Source organism: Gigantopelta aegis, unplaced genomic scaffold (genome assembly GCF_016097555.1).
Source record: "Gigantopelta aegis isolate Gae_Host unplaced genomic scaffold, Gae_host_genome ctg3390_pilon_pilon:::debris, whole genome shotgun sequence".
In the NCBI taxonomy this organism is placed as follows: Eukaryota; Metazoa; Mollusca; class Gastropoda; order Neomphalida; family Peltospiridae; genus Gigantopelta; species Gigantopelta aegis.
Genome location: NW_024533315.1, coordinates 1,580 through 16,730, shown reverse-complemented (window position 1 = coordinate 16,730; position 15,151 = coordinate 1,580). Strand labels below are relative to the sequence as shown.

General features: G+C 39.5%; 1 protein-coding gene across 1 annotated transcript; it reads right to left on the bottom strand.

Annotated features, from left to right (window-relative positions):
- Positions 1 to 937: 937 nt before the first annotated feature.
- LOC121392115 (BTB/POZ domain-containing protein 6-like) lies at positions 938 to 13,258 on the bottom strand. The gene is made up of 4 exons (XM_041523478.1): positions 13,223 to 13,258; positions 5,309 to 6,135; positions 2,425 to 2,447; positions 938 to 1,994 (listed from the first exon to the last, which is right to left on the bottom strand). The coding sequence occupies exons 2-4, from the start codon at positions 6,119 to 6,121 to the stop codon at positions 938 to 940; spliced, it is 1,893 nt and encodes a 630-aa protein (XP_041379412.1). The 5' UTR covers positions 6,122 to 6,135; positions 13,223 to 13,258.
- Positions 13,259 to 15,151: the final 1,893 nt, after the last annotated feature.

Genomic DNA, 15,151 nt, shown 5'->3' with positions numbered 1-15,151 from the left:
TGATAGCAATGCGGATAGTTGAATAGGTACTGTATCATATAACATAAATTAAATATCAGGCAATATTTCGTTAGGCCCTGATATATGTCCTCGTTTCATGTCTGTGTAGGGGTTTCCTTTGTTACTATGTTTAGATTTCTGGTAGTTGAACAAATCAGCCCTGATATCTGTCCTCGTTGCACGTCTGTGTAGGGGTTTCCTTTGTTACTATGTTTAGATTTCTGGTAGTTGACAAATCAGCCCTGATATCTGTCCTCGTTGCACGTCTGTAAAGGGGTTTCCTTTGTTACTATGTTTACATTTCTGGTAGTTGAAAAACGAGCACCTAAGGGGGTTACGCGGTCCTGTAGATCCAGAAGAACACTTGAATGGGTCGTGTCAGCCGACCGTGGATCTGCCAAATCCCCCACAGTGTGAGTCGGGACCCATGATGTTAACAATCAGATTGTATCTCTTATCTTTGTTCAATGCTAGGGGACGAGGAAACCCCACGTCATACGTTGGTATTTTAGCTTTGTGATTGACGAACCATCGATTACGTCATCTTTTGTCGGGTCAGTTATGAAGGCTTTGACGTCATAGCTTTGAGTAGTATTATCAAAGGCACCATACAGCTGAAACCCATAATCTCCAACTACAGGTTGTCATACTAAGAACATGTCTATATCGAACATAATCTCCAACTACAGGTTGTCATACTAAGAACATGTCTATATCGAACATAATCTCCAACTACAGGTTGTCATACTAAGAACATGTCTATATCGAACATAATCTCCAACTACAGGTTGTCATACTAAGAACATGTCTATATCGAACGTAATCTCCAACTACAAGTTGTCACACTAAGAGCATGTCTATATCGAACATATCTCCAACTACAGGTTGTCATACTAAGAACATGTCTATGTTGAACATAATCTCCAACTACAGGTTGTCATACTAAGAACATCAAACCAGGTATCTGTCCTGCATCTACACCTGTGCAACCGGTTAGTTTGTTACTGTGTTTGGATTCCTGGCGATTGAAGAACGAGCACACAAACGACCCGTGCTGTACTGTAGATTTACCCCACATACCACGGTGTGAGTCAGGCCCATCGAGGTTAACAATCAGATTGTAAACCTTGTCTTTCCTCAGTTTTAGGGGTCGAGGAAACGTCACATCATATATTGTCTTAGAAGTTTCGACTGACGTTTTCATTGATGAACCTTCGATTACGTCATCTACTTCCGGGTCAGTTATGAAAGCTCGGATGTGATAATGTGCAGTAGAGCTGTTACTGGGACCATACAACCAGAAGCCTTGCAGTGATGCGTGTTGGTTTACAGAAAACACAATTGAATGGTCATTGGAAGATGTCATATCATGTTTATTATTTTTGGTGAGGCGCTGTATTGTAATGTTCTTTCGACGAATAGTACCTGTGCGCTTGTTGGCGTTAAACGGTGAAATATTTTCATTTGGACACAGACAGTTTGCGAAGATCTTGAGTTTTTCTGCATCAGTCAGAAGATTAGTTGGTATTATATGTTTCACTAAGTATCTGTGGTCAAGTAGAGGAAATCTCACTTGCTTTATGGCTTCCCCAAGCATTTGTCGTCTGTTTTCGTGAGTTACATCTTTGTTCTGTTTCCTGCACGCAGTCTCACTCCACGCCACAACAGCTTCAAAGACAGATTGTTCATCGACCTCCAGTTCTTCCGCTTGTATAATCTTAGCCAAGCATTCGTGAGAAAGGTCGGTAACTCCAGTTGATTGTAGAGCGGCATCTCCATTTGCCAAAATACAAGTCAGAGCTTTTTCTTTCAATTCCTGCTCATCAAACAAGTGGGCCTGTTCCAGTATCACACAGGCGTTGTCTGGCGTCATCAATGACGGCAAATACGTCAGGCACTTCTGTTCCAGGGTTTTGACGTCATACTTACTTGATACGTACAACAAACCCATTACATTGGCACCATCCATTGTGATGTCATCTGTGTAGAGATACCTGTGAAATAGTAATAAAAAGCGTCTTTATCTCTCATTAAAGCTGCAGTCCCTAAAATATATTTATAATTTAAGTATTTAGAATAGATGATCCAGTTCCGTTTGGTAAATATAAGATCCATCATTCCACTATTGTTTCGCTACGCTCACTTATCTACTGTATCTATGGCGACCTTACAAACACAATGGCCATCTGAGTTTCGATTCAATTAGCGGTACGTCAATTCAACTGGGACTTCACGACAGACAGACATTTGATTACGCGATTTACCTCGGCTCTGAGCTTCTCGCGTGATACTGAACATGTTTAACTATCTCGATTGGTGTGTGTGTGGGGGTGGGGGTGGGGGGGGGGGGGGGGAGGTCATCCCTCAACTCCAAAACATATGTCCATGATATAACACCTTACCAGGATGGGTGGGTGTGTTTACCTTGTAATGTTGACAGTGGCCAGCTGTTGACATAAACGTTACACGTAAAAGGTTGTCAATGAGTACGTAACGCTCGGGTGTGTGTGGGGGGTGGGGGGGGGGGGGGATTCACGAAAGATTATCAAGAACATAATATTATGTTATATTTTAGTCACTTTCACCTAAAAAGGTGTTTTCGGAAACACGACCCTATCCAATAAAAACTGTTGAACCTGTTTTGTTTTCTTCTATACATTATTTATTTATTTATTATTGAGCGTATATTTTTGACGATCACTCTTCATAGCGAACACAAACGAGTTTTTTTTTTAATGGTTTTGAGTTGTATTACGCATTAATAAACAATTTTATAATATGGCCGTAACTAACATGGAGAGATTTTGTTTAAAAGATAAATGAAGAACAAGACAAAAGAAGAAAGTTAAAGCTTGTTTTGTTTAACGACAACACTAGAGCACAGTGATTTATTAATCATCAGCTGTTGGATGTCAACCATTTGGTAATTTTGACATGACGACCTAGAATGTTAAAAATATCAACTGGATTAGAGGGTGTCCTTGTAAATGGCCATAACCACTAACTATGAAGGCAAAAGATCACCAACAAGATTAAAATTCAACAATATTTATTTAACAATAACCTCAAATTACATTCGCAGTTGAACTGTATGTTCACTGATTCATTTTAGTAATAAAATTCACATAAATAATTGAATAAACATGGCTAAGTTACTTTCAGGCTTTGAAATATACCACAATTCTTAAATTACTTTAAAAGACTGAGTCTTATTCACCTGAAACAGGTAAGTTGCTCAATAATAATTATTCCTAATATACTAAGTCTCCAACGTTATGATATACACAAACTTAATTTTGGACCAAGAACATCAATATCAGCAAGAATATACACTTTAAATACTTTGTCTGGGTACACAGACCTACTTCCACTACATAGGCATCTCTCTAACTCAATCCCTCTCTATATAATATGCCTTAAACTTTGCCACATAAAAACCACAACACCCGGGGCATACACCTCTTTTGTGTAATGGGTGCTGTCTATCTCCCTAAATTCTATGAATAATAAATACCGAAAATAATACCCTTTAATCTTTATTAATTATCTAATCATTAAGGTTGTGAGTTTGGTCTCTACAAGTTATCCCAATAACATACACATATGTAAAACCCGTATAATTTAGTGTTATGTTAATAAACCCAACCCACCTATCGGGGCGAACGACTGACCGAAACTGACAAATCATTGCGGGATTCGTATTTATACCCCCGCCAAAATCCAGCAATACTGGTTAATATCCAACACTGCAGAATTATGCATTCCGCAAAACGGGGTAAAATCCAGCAGTGCGGGGTACAATCCTGCATTGCAGAATTTGTAAATCCCGCAGTGCGGGTTAGAAAACCAATGACGTCATTTACTACTGGCTAACGTCATTAGGCCCTACAGGCCTTTATACCTTAATTACTATGCTATAATGGGAACGAAATAAATACAATTAAGCATATATACACAAATAAATATAAGTTCCATATCCATTCCGAATTAGATATAAGTTACATTAGTAATATCTGAAATTACTAATATTTACCTAACTCACACAGTGTGACAGACGTCAAAAATAGCATTGACAAAAACCCGGAAGTAACTCTCAAAAAATCCAGAACGAGGCTCGTACAAAAGCATGGCTTCGATCTTTTTACATTTGCGGCTGTATAAAAATGCCAATTTAACAACTTAATAACACTTGATAAGGTAAGTTATCTGTGACTACTGATAATATAAACACTAATGATTAAGTGTATAAATGTTATACGATAAACAAGGCCTTGTTTTATTGACCCGGCGCATAGAATTGCGCTGTTCAATGTAAACAAATATAGACTACGATGCACGTTGGCGCTAAAACAAAACGAACTTGAATTATAGCTTAATAATTTATAGAAAATAATTTACTGGCAATATCGTAATCCCGGATTCTCACATTACCCTCTGCTTAAACGTTTAAGCGTCCTCGCAAACGCACATAACTTGAAATAATTCATCTATCATTAAAAGAGCCAACTGTGCACTTCATTTAGAATATCACACCTTGCATCAAAATTCAGTCTATATTTGTGGATAATACATTCCATATGCCCTAATTCACTGATATTATTATATGCATAATATACATTATGTATCTCTCTTTATATTACAGATCAACCACAATCTTGACAAAAATTGACCAAAAAAATTGACGGAAAACAGATGGTTGAAATTAATTGTGAACAGTAAAAAAAAAAAATTAACTGCCGATTGCCATCTCTGGTCATGCTCGTCACCTCGTTGGTCGTTCGGGCATCCTGACCTCCTGGCATCCTTCCCATCCTTTTCTACTCAATTCTTCCGCCCTTCCATGCCTCTCTGATATCTTATCTTTAACTTACATACATAACTGCACATTAAAAACATTTCTTTTATGATAGTCAGTTATTTCTTTGTCTTATAATACTTATAATAATAATAATTAATTGGAGACATGAAAATATATCAACATTTTGTGATGAAAGAATATTCTTGTTTTAAACCATATCTGCTACATAACTAACTATACAATTGGTAATGATACTGATGTTACGTCCGCTGTGGCCGCTCGTGCCTCCAATGTCGTCTGTCGTCGATGTCCCTCTCTCTGTTCTCCTTTCCCCAGTCTCTTCTTCCATTCAGTTCTCTCACTCCGGTCTCTCTGTTCTCTCTCTCCTTCTCTGTAACTCTCCTTTCTCTCTCCGTCTCTCTTCTCTGCCTCTCCATCTCTCTTCTCTCTCTCTCTCTCTCTCTTCTCTCTCTCTCTCTCTCTCTCTTCTTCTCGCTCCTCCTCTTTCACCAGCTCGTTCTGTTGCCTAATTGCAGCTGTTAGGTCGTCGATGGCTTTAGCAAATATTATCATTTGCTCCCTGTTATCCCTGACTATTTCCACGACCGCCTGTGTCAATTTTACCATTTGATCTCTACAGCTATCTGATGAAGCAGAAGACTCGGGAGATCTCGACCGTGACCTCGACTGGGACCTGGAATGTCTTTTCTGAGTTTCCTCGACAGCTGGTGGAATAATCGCTGAAGGTGGCTCCTGGATCTCCGCTGGGGAGTTTAAAAAACTCCATAATGACAAGTTGTCTGGCATAGCTTCGACCACTGTCACTTCAGTTGCTGAAGGTTCCGATGTTGTGGTGGTGACTGGTGCTGCTGTTGGGACACATATGGCCGTCACTGGCTGAGGTGCTGGCAATGGTTGGACAGCTTTAGAAACAGTGTTGTTTTTAAATCGTTGACCTGCCCTTTGTTGCCACAGACTATTGGACTCATCAGCTGACAACCGCTCCATGTCGAGGCCATCTGCTACTATATACGGACAAGTAGATTCCTTCAAGTGGATTGCCTCATCCACCTCTTCTCCACTTTCCTCCGCTCTTCTCACCCTGTCTATGTGGTCTTTGTACGCAGACACATGCGTTGCCAGCTGCTCCAACTTCATGCATCTAAAGGTGCATAAAGTACAAAAATATGGTGATTGGTCAAGAGGTAGATGCATCTTGTAGATGTGGGAAATTACTTTTCCCCTCTCTCCCACGAAGTCATCTCCCTTTAAACATCGATACGCCCTTCCTCTCTTTGGTGGCAACTTGACTTGAGCCTGCATGACTAAATAATTTCCTGTAATTTAAGAAGTAAAAGGAAAAAAAAAAAAAAAATTAAATACGTGCGTACCTCTAACTAATTGTGTATGCGACTTATGTTACCAACATGCATTCCAACATGTATTCGGCACATCACTATTTTAGACTTTTAAGCACCTTACTTATCCACCTGGGCCTGTATTCACTGGTGAATGGCTTCAGCTTATTGTGGTGTATTACTTTCTGCCTACCTTCAGCATCGAACTGAACTATGTAATCGAGTGCATTCAGTCTTTTAACCACAACTGCTGGACCGCTGTAAGGCATTTGGAGTTTTGGGCATACTCCCTCTCTTCTGTGCTCATGAAGATACCATACTAGGTCTCCTTGGCTATACCGATGAAGACTTTGTTTTATATCATATGTTTCTTTTTGCCTCTTGGCTGACGCTTTCAAATGCTCTCTGGCTATCTCATGCGCCTTTTGCATGTTTCTTTTCAGCATTTCTACATATTGGCCATATGATGACACAGTTTCACCGATGAGTGAGGTACCACTGCCGAATGCTATTTCCGCTGGGATTCTCACTTCACGTCCCAACATCAAGAGATTGGGTGTTAGGCCTGTGCTCTCGTGTGGGGTTGATCTATATGCAGCTGCTAAACAACCTAAGTGCAGATCCCAATCCGTTTGTTCACCCTGCAGATATGCTCGTATCATCCGGACCAGAGTTTTGTTGAAATTTTCTGTCTGTCCATTACAGCGGGGATTACGTGGCGATGTTCTCGTCTTCCTAACTTCTAGCAGTTTACAAAGTTCTTTGAATATAGCACTTTCATAATTTCCCCCCTGGTCGCTATGTAAATCCAGAGGGTACCCGTATCTAGAAATAACTTCGTTGAGTATCATCCTAGCCGCGGTTTCTGCACTTTGGTCTGGTACTGCGAAAACTTCAACCCACTTGGTGAAGCTATCAGTTACAACTAAAATGTATCTGTTTCCTCTTGGAGTCCTAGGTAATGGTCCCAGGAAATCCGTAGCAATCCGATCTAGCGGGGCTCCCACTTGCATATTTCCTAATGGGGCTCTCGGTGTCCTATTAGGTGGCTTATTGGCCCCACAAGTCTCACACTGCAAAATCCAGTTGTTCACATCTTCTCGCACTTTAAACCAATAATAACGAGCGAGAAGTTTCCCTTTGGTCTTTTTCCTGCCCAAATGACCAGACATTATCCCATTGTGCATCTGATACAAGATCTCCTTTCTCATATCTCTTGGCACAATATACTGTAACCTCTCTGTACAGTCTTTGTCACTATATTTCCGGAACAGCATTCCCTGTTTCATTACCAAGCTGTCCCAATACACCAAATAGTGTCTGCTAGCAGGGCTGGCTGTACAAGCCTCGTGACCAGTAGGTCGTCTCCCTTGCTCCATCCACTCAATAATGGGTTTCAAATCCGCATCGCTCAGTTGCTTACGTCGCAACTCACTTGAACCCATAATCTGCATCCACGGAAACCAGTTATTCCTCAGTTCTCTTTCCTCCCTTGTAGAAACTCTTCTACAGAACTCTTCAACTCTGTGTGTTGGGTAGCGTAAATAGTTCATCAGCCAACCAGTTGCTTTCACTGCTAACCCTCTGCTTAGCTTGAACATATCCCGTTTCTTCATAAGCTTCTTGTACACATACTCGAGTCCTTTTCTCGAGCCCACATACCATTCTCCCACGGTTTCTGTGACAGGGGTTACACTACTGGTATGACCTGGAACAAAAACGCTAATCATGCATAAAATCATGATTACCAATGGAGATATCAACTTTCGCAGATACCATTTCGGGTTTTTCATTACCCCGGCTCCACGATCGAAGTAAACACTCTGTCGTATTTTTAGTGAAGATGACAAAGTACTCTGCATGTCATCAGCCCTCTTTTGACACTTTTTACAGGGACCACATTTCAATTGTTCTGTTAACCCTGCCTCAGCACAATCACAATCATCGTGATTCGGACATCTCGACATACTATCTGCATTGCCATGGTGAGCTCCACTGCGAAATTCTATTTTATAGTCGTAGGCAGATAGTATTTCTATCCAACGGGCTATCCGTCCCTTTGGTTCTTTGAAGTTCATCAACCATTTAAGAGCTTGATGATCAGATCGAATTACAAACTCTTTCCCTAACAAATAGTGGTGAAAGTATTCTACAAAATACCTAACTGCCAACAATTCTCTATCTGTGACACAATAATTTCTTTCTGATTTGCACAGTGTTCGGCTAGCATAAGCTATTACTTTTTCTTGATTATTTTGAACTTGGGATAGCACTGCGCCTATTGCAACATCTGATGCATCGGTATCCAATATGAATTTACCGTCACCAGCAGGGCTCGACATTATGTCAGGACTTGTAAGTGCTCCTTTCAATGTATTAAAAGCTATTTGACACTTCTCTGTCCAAATTAAACTGCTATCATCTTTAGTGAGATCGAACAGTGGTTTGGCGATTTTGGAAAAATCTTTGATAAAACGACGGTAATAAGAACAGATACCGAGGTATTGTTTCACTTCCTTCGCGTTACTAGGTTCTTTCCATTGAAGAATCTTGGCAACGTTATTTGGGTCTGGCTTCACCCCATCTGCAGAGACTTTGTGCCCCAGAAATGTGACTTCTGATTTCAGCAACATGCATTTTTCAGGTTTTAATTTCAAGTTGGCTGCTCGAAGTCGGCTCAGTACTAACTTCAACCTTCTTAGATTTTCCCATTCATCAGCAGCTGGTATTACACAATCATCCACATACAACATACAGCATGACCACTGCAATCCCTTCAGCGCCAACTCCATGACTCTCTGGAATGTTGCACCTGCTGTTTTTAGACCCATTGGCATTGTGACAAATTCAAACAACCCGTGTTTGCTGATAAAAGCTGTCTTTGGAATATCTTCTTCTCTGAGTGGTATTTGATAGTAGCCTGCAGTTAAATCTAATGTACTAAATACTTTACAACCTGCCACCGTATCTAAACATTCTGCAATCTTCGGCAAAGGAAAAGCATCTGCTTCAGTCAGTGTATTCAGTCTTCTATAATCAATGCAAGTACGGACTTCTCCAGACTTTTTCCGCACCAGGACCAATGGTGAACTCCAAGGGGAACTACTCTCGCGTATAACACCTTGTAACTTAAGCTTATCGATGGCTTTCTTTTCTTCATGTGCATATGCCAGGGGTACTCGGCGAGGTGGTTGCTTCACTGGTCTCGATTCACCTGTACGAATAGTGTGTTCCGCTAAGTTTGTTCTACCGAGGTCATTATCGTCTTTGGAAAATGCGTCTGTATATTCTATTAGCAGTTTTGCAAGTTCTGCACGAACATCTATTTCTTTTCCTTCAATGGAATCAAAGTACAATTTCATCAAGTGCTCTGGGATTCCTTTTTCTAAATCTCTTTTCTGTTTATTTTCAGTTTCCGAAGTGTTGATCTTTTCACTTGACTCTTTGCCTATCAAAAGTTTATTTCTACTTGAGATTGTTGTATTTTCAGAGATATTTCTGTATGTTATCCTGCGAACTCGTTTAGTATTGCCGACCTCATTCATGTTTTCCATTTCCAGAACTGTTTCGCTAACTGCATCGGATGAAATTTCTTCCGCTGTTCCAATGATTGTGTCTTGTTTGATTGAAACATAGGTATAGAAAGGATTCATCACTCTGATTTTGACGGTGGAATCACGATTTAAATCGGCAAGGCTAGTTGCTAATACAACGTTGTGATTTTCATTAAAATTTTGAGTTGGCTCAATTATAACTTCACATGTCTTTTTGCTATCATCAATTTCAGTTCGATCCACCAATGCATCAATAATTCTTTCTGTCATTGGTTCAATGATGAAGTGATCTGCTGCTCGTACTTTTCTCACACCAGTGTTCTCTGATCGGACACATGAAATTTCTTCGCCACTCAGTACAATTTTATTTTGACTCAGGATTATATCTGCTGGTTTTCCACCTATGCCTTTTAGTATATCCATACCAATCAAAGCATCATCAGCAATGTCTGCGATCACAACACACCTATGCAGGATGAGTGGACCTAGCTGTATCTTCAAAGTACACTTTCCGTAATTGCGCAGTGACTCCCCACCAGCATGTGTAAGTTTAATTGTCTTCCCTAAGTGCGGCCTCATTGCAGGATCTATTCTGTCAAATATTCTCTTTGATATTAATGTTTTGTCTGCCCCTGTATCAATGATAAACTTGACTTTTATGTCTTGGACACTGCCCTCAACTTGAATATCCCATGGTGTAGGTGTTTCTCGCCGAATTGTTACATTATCTTTTGGGTCTATTTTCTCGAGAACCAACTTTCGACCCCTTGAGTTGGTCCACTGTAGTTTAAAGCATTTGTTTCGTCACCTGCCTCGCCTGCTACTTTAATGTTCTTGATGTGTTCGCTGTTTGTTCGATCTCTGTGCGGACAATTTCTAATGAAATGTGATATTTCACCACAATGATAACATCCATTTTGTCTTGTTTGTCGTCTCCTCCATCCTTCATCGTGGAATTGAGACTTCTGGTTAAAATGTTTCTTATATCCCTGACTTCCATGTTCTTTTGTGCATCTATTTAATTCATATTGCAAAGCTTGGATATCCCTCTTCATTTGTTGCATTTCTTCATTCTCGCTTTTGTATTCATGTTCTTTCTGGGTTGTTTTGCTCATATCTAACTCTGCTGGCTTTGTAATTAATCTATTTTTATTTGAAATTCCGGTTCGAGCAATTCGATTTTCTAAATCATCTGAATTTGCCTCTTCCTCACTTAAGTCTGACTTGTCATGCATCCGCATAACCTGGTTATATCTGTATTCTCTATTTTTGTGCTCTTTAGACCCTGGTTTCATTTCTTGAAAATTTACCATCTCGAAGACTGCTTCGTCAATATCGGTGGGTTCCTTCACGTACTCAACATGAAACCGTGCTTTCTCGTCATCAACTCCATCAAGAATTTTCTGACAAGATCTTCTGCCCTTGTCTCAGAGTCTCGCCTTGGATAGGCTTTGTCGTAGAGCCGTTTCAGTTCTGCTGCATATTCTTCTACCTTTTCTCCAGATTTCTGCCGGCGTCGACTGAACTGTGTCTTAAAACTCTTTGAGGTCTCAATAGCTCTGAAGCGGTTGTTTAGTTCGCGGCATAAATCTTTATAGTTTCTCCTCTTGTCCTGGGGTAATTGTCCAAAAACAAAATCGCCAGCTTGACCTTGTAACCGTGGTAGCATTTCGTCAAGTCTTCTATTATTCGACCAATTCTGTCGTGTTGCAATCTCTTGAAATCGATTGAACCAAACATTCCAAGCTTCACGACCTGAAAACGGTGGTAATTTGGAGTAAGAACCTCTTGCTTCGGGGGTAATTCTAGGTGTATTTGTTTCAGATTCTGATTCGATGTCTGATTCATGTTCATTGACGAGAAATGATCCGTGTCGCCTGTGCCCTGGGTGTGTTCTTTGTTCACCAACTGCGCTTGCAAGCTGCGAAACAGTTTCTTGCATTGTTCTCATCTGATTCATCAGTAGATCCATATCTCTATGTTGATGTGACTGCCAGTTCGAGCTACATCCATTCTGTGTGTCATCTCGAATACCTTGTGACATCCTTGGAGAAGTATCTATCACACTGAATGTATTCTCATTAATGTCTGATACTCCATCATCTCTTGTATTGCCAGACTGCGACACATCTCGATTACATTGCTCTGATTCAATACACAATGAACCCGAATTCATGGGGCACACTTTTTGGGACTTTGACCTTGTCATTATATTATTATCTTTAAGAGACATTGCTACTTTAATACTGACTTATTTTCCCCAATGTATTTAAGTCTCGTTACTACAATGTTCCTTTGCCTTCAAGAAAATAATGCAAATACTCAGGAAGAATGACCATTTACAATTACAATTATTTTAAAACCTGAGGTTCGAATCGCTGGATGTGACAATTAAACAATTTAATTTAACACATCCCACTTCTGACACCAGAAAATGTGACGACCCTGGATTAGAGGGTGTCCTTGTAAATGGCCATAACCACTAACTATGAAGGCAAAAGATCACCAACAAGATTAAAATTCAACAATATTTATTTAACAATAACCTCAAATTACATTCGCAGTTGAACTGTATGTTCACTGATTCATTTAGTAATAAAATTCACATAAATAATTGAATAAACATGGCTAAGTTACTTTCAGGCTTTGAAATATACCACAATTCTTAAATTACTTTAAAAGACTGAGTCTTATTCACCTGAAACAGGTAAGTTGCTCAATAATAATTATTCCTAATATACTAAGTCTCCAACGTTATGATATACACAAACTTAATTTTGGACCAAGAACATCAATATCAGCAAGAATATATACTTTAAATACTTTGTCTGGGTACACAGACCTACTTCCACTACATAGGCATCTCTCTAACTCAATCCCTCTCTATATAATATGCCTTAAACTTTACCACATAAAAACCACAACACCCGGGGCATACACCTCTTTTGTGTAATGGGTGCTGTCTATCTCCCTAAATTCTATGAATAATAAATACCGAAAATAATACCCTTTAATCTTTATTAATTATCTAATCATTAAGGTTGTGAGTTTGGTCTCTACAAGTTATCCCAATAACATACACATGTAAAACCCGTATAATTTAGTGTTATGTTAATAAACCCAACCCACCTATCGGGGCGAACGACTGACCGAAACTGACAAATCATTGCGGGATTCGTATTTATACCCCCGCCAAAATCCAGCAATACTGGTTAATATCCAACACTGCAGAATTATGCATTCCGCAAAACGGGGTAAAATCCAGCAGTGCGGGGTACAATCCTGCATTGCAGAATTTGTAAATCCCGCAGTGCGGGTTAGAAAACCAATGACGTCATTTACTACTGGCTAACGTCATTAGGCCCTACAGGCCTTTATACCTTAATTACTATGCTATAATGGGAACGAAATAAATACAATTAAGCATATATACACAAATAAATATAAGTTCCATATCCATTCCGAATTAGATATAAGTTACATTAGTAATATCTGAAATTACTAATATTTACCTAACTCACACAGTGTGACAGACGTCAAAAATAGCATTGACAAAAACCCGGAAGTAACTCTCAAAAAATCCAGAACGAGTCTCGTACAAAAGCATGGCTTCGATCTTTTTACATTTGCGGCTGTATAAAAATGCCAATTTAACAACTTAATAACACTTGATAAGGTAAGTTATCTGTGACTACTGATAATATAAACACTAATGATTAAGTGTATAAATGTTATACGATAAACAAGGCCTTGTTTTATTGACCCGGCGCATAGAATTGCGCTGTTCAATGTAAACAAATATAGACTACGATGCACGTTGGCGCTAAAACAAAACGAACTTGAATTATAGCTTAATAATTTATAGAAAATAATTTACTGGCAATATCGTAATCCCGGATTCTCACAATATCACTAGCCATAGGAGTGAGGCTACCATAATCTAGAAGCCTTGTGCTATAGCTGTAATAGCAGTAAATTCGAGAAACATGACCAAGGTCTGATACACAAAGCACATCATAGTTGTGTGTTCTTCCTGCTAACCTGCTCACTAACTGGATAAAAACTGTAATTAATATAATGTTTAAATACCTTATCCCACACAGAGATCCCTTCTCCAGCTATCCCAGCCCTGACGCAAGTCAATAAAACTTCAAGACACAGCATACTACTTAGATGTATGATACGTATTTTATGAACATAAAATTTACATACCATAGAAACTGTTCAAATATCCCGGGTTCTATTTCCGGAATGACGATCTCATCCTGCTCTGCCAATCGTCCGTAGAACATGGCCTCGAACACGCCGCTGCGGATACCGAGAATCTGTCTGTGAGCCTGGATGGTCTTCTGTTCTCTCCCCACCTTGAACGTCACGTCAGTATGAACTTTATTTTGAAGAGAATATATCAGACACTGAGAGATGGATTTTTCTCTTTGCCAGCTGTCCACGAATCCAGACTGAGACAATCGAGGTCTTTTCCGAGTTGTCATCTTGGAGCTGAAAATATAGTTTAGTTTATTAGCGTCACAGGTCCCAGGTTTCACGAAACGATTTGTAGCTACAATCAAACTTTGTGATGTACAATCGACTTTACCCGAAAAATAAAGACAACCCAACATAAAAAAAACAACAAAAAAGCAAAACCAACCACGAATTAGAAAAAACAATAATCATCGTTAATGAAAGTGTGGCGTACACAATGCACGTGAATGTATATAGTATAGTACGGTATGGTGGTTCTCAAATAGCCCGCAGTGATAGGAGCGACCTCGAGTGTCAGCGAGTGTTCGGTCTCCTCTACATATCTACGGTCGATTTGTTTACATGTTCCTATGCGACGCCGGAGTTTTGACCGTTTTTCATCGTGTCGGACTAACGTTTCCCCCATTATTTTTCTATTACAATTACTCTCCTACGTACCACGCCCACAATCCTTCCGCCGGTGAAATACAGCAGTTATGACATGCATAGCCCAAGTCCCTTTGTATAGTATCTATGAAAAAGAATATATCGACGTGTCCTGTATCACGTACACTGTGTTCTGTGACCTGAACTAGTTGTGTATAAAATCAAGCGATTTGATCGCTAGCAGAACGGACAAGTGACAGACTTGACAACTGAAGGCGTGATTAATTTTAAATAAAAGTGTTCGTACTTTCGAATTCTTCCAGCATCAATATTTCTAACATTTAAGTAAAATACTTTCTCCAATACTACGTGATTCGCTGGAAAATGTAACTTTCGGTTTTAAAATACTGTTACATACAAAACGAGACAACTCTGTTTCAGTTGTATATTAATTGAAGGTTCCAATAGACCAAACCAATTCCTAGTGCCGATAATGTTACCGTTTACTAATACAACTAATATAAGGAGCGCATCAACACACCCAGAAAGTACAGCACTAACAAATCTAATCTACCTGCATGAAAATAGGG

Excerpts from the sequence above, each read along its gene's own strand:
- LOC121392115 (XM_041523478.1), bottom strand. The coding sequence starts at position 6,121 with ATGCAGGCTCAAGTCAAGTTGCCACCAAAGAGAGGAAGGGCGTATCGA. Across the intron at positions 2,448-5,308 it reads TTAGGCAACAGAACGAGCTG|CTGGCCACTGTCAACATTAC; the intron begins GTGAAAGAGGAG and ends TTATGTCAACAG. Across the intron at positions 1,995-2,424 it reads GCCACTGTCAACATTACAAG|GTATCTCTACACAGATGACA; the intron begins GTAAACACACCC and ends ACTATTTCACAG.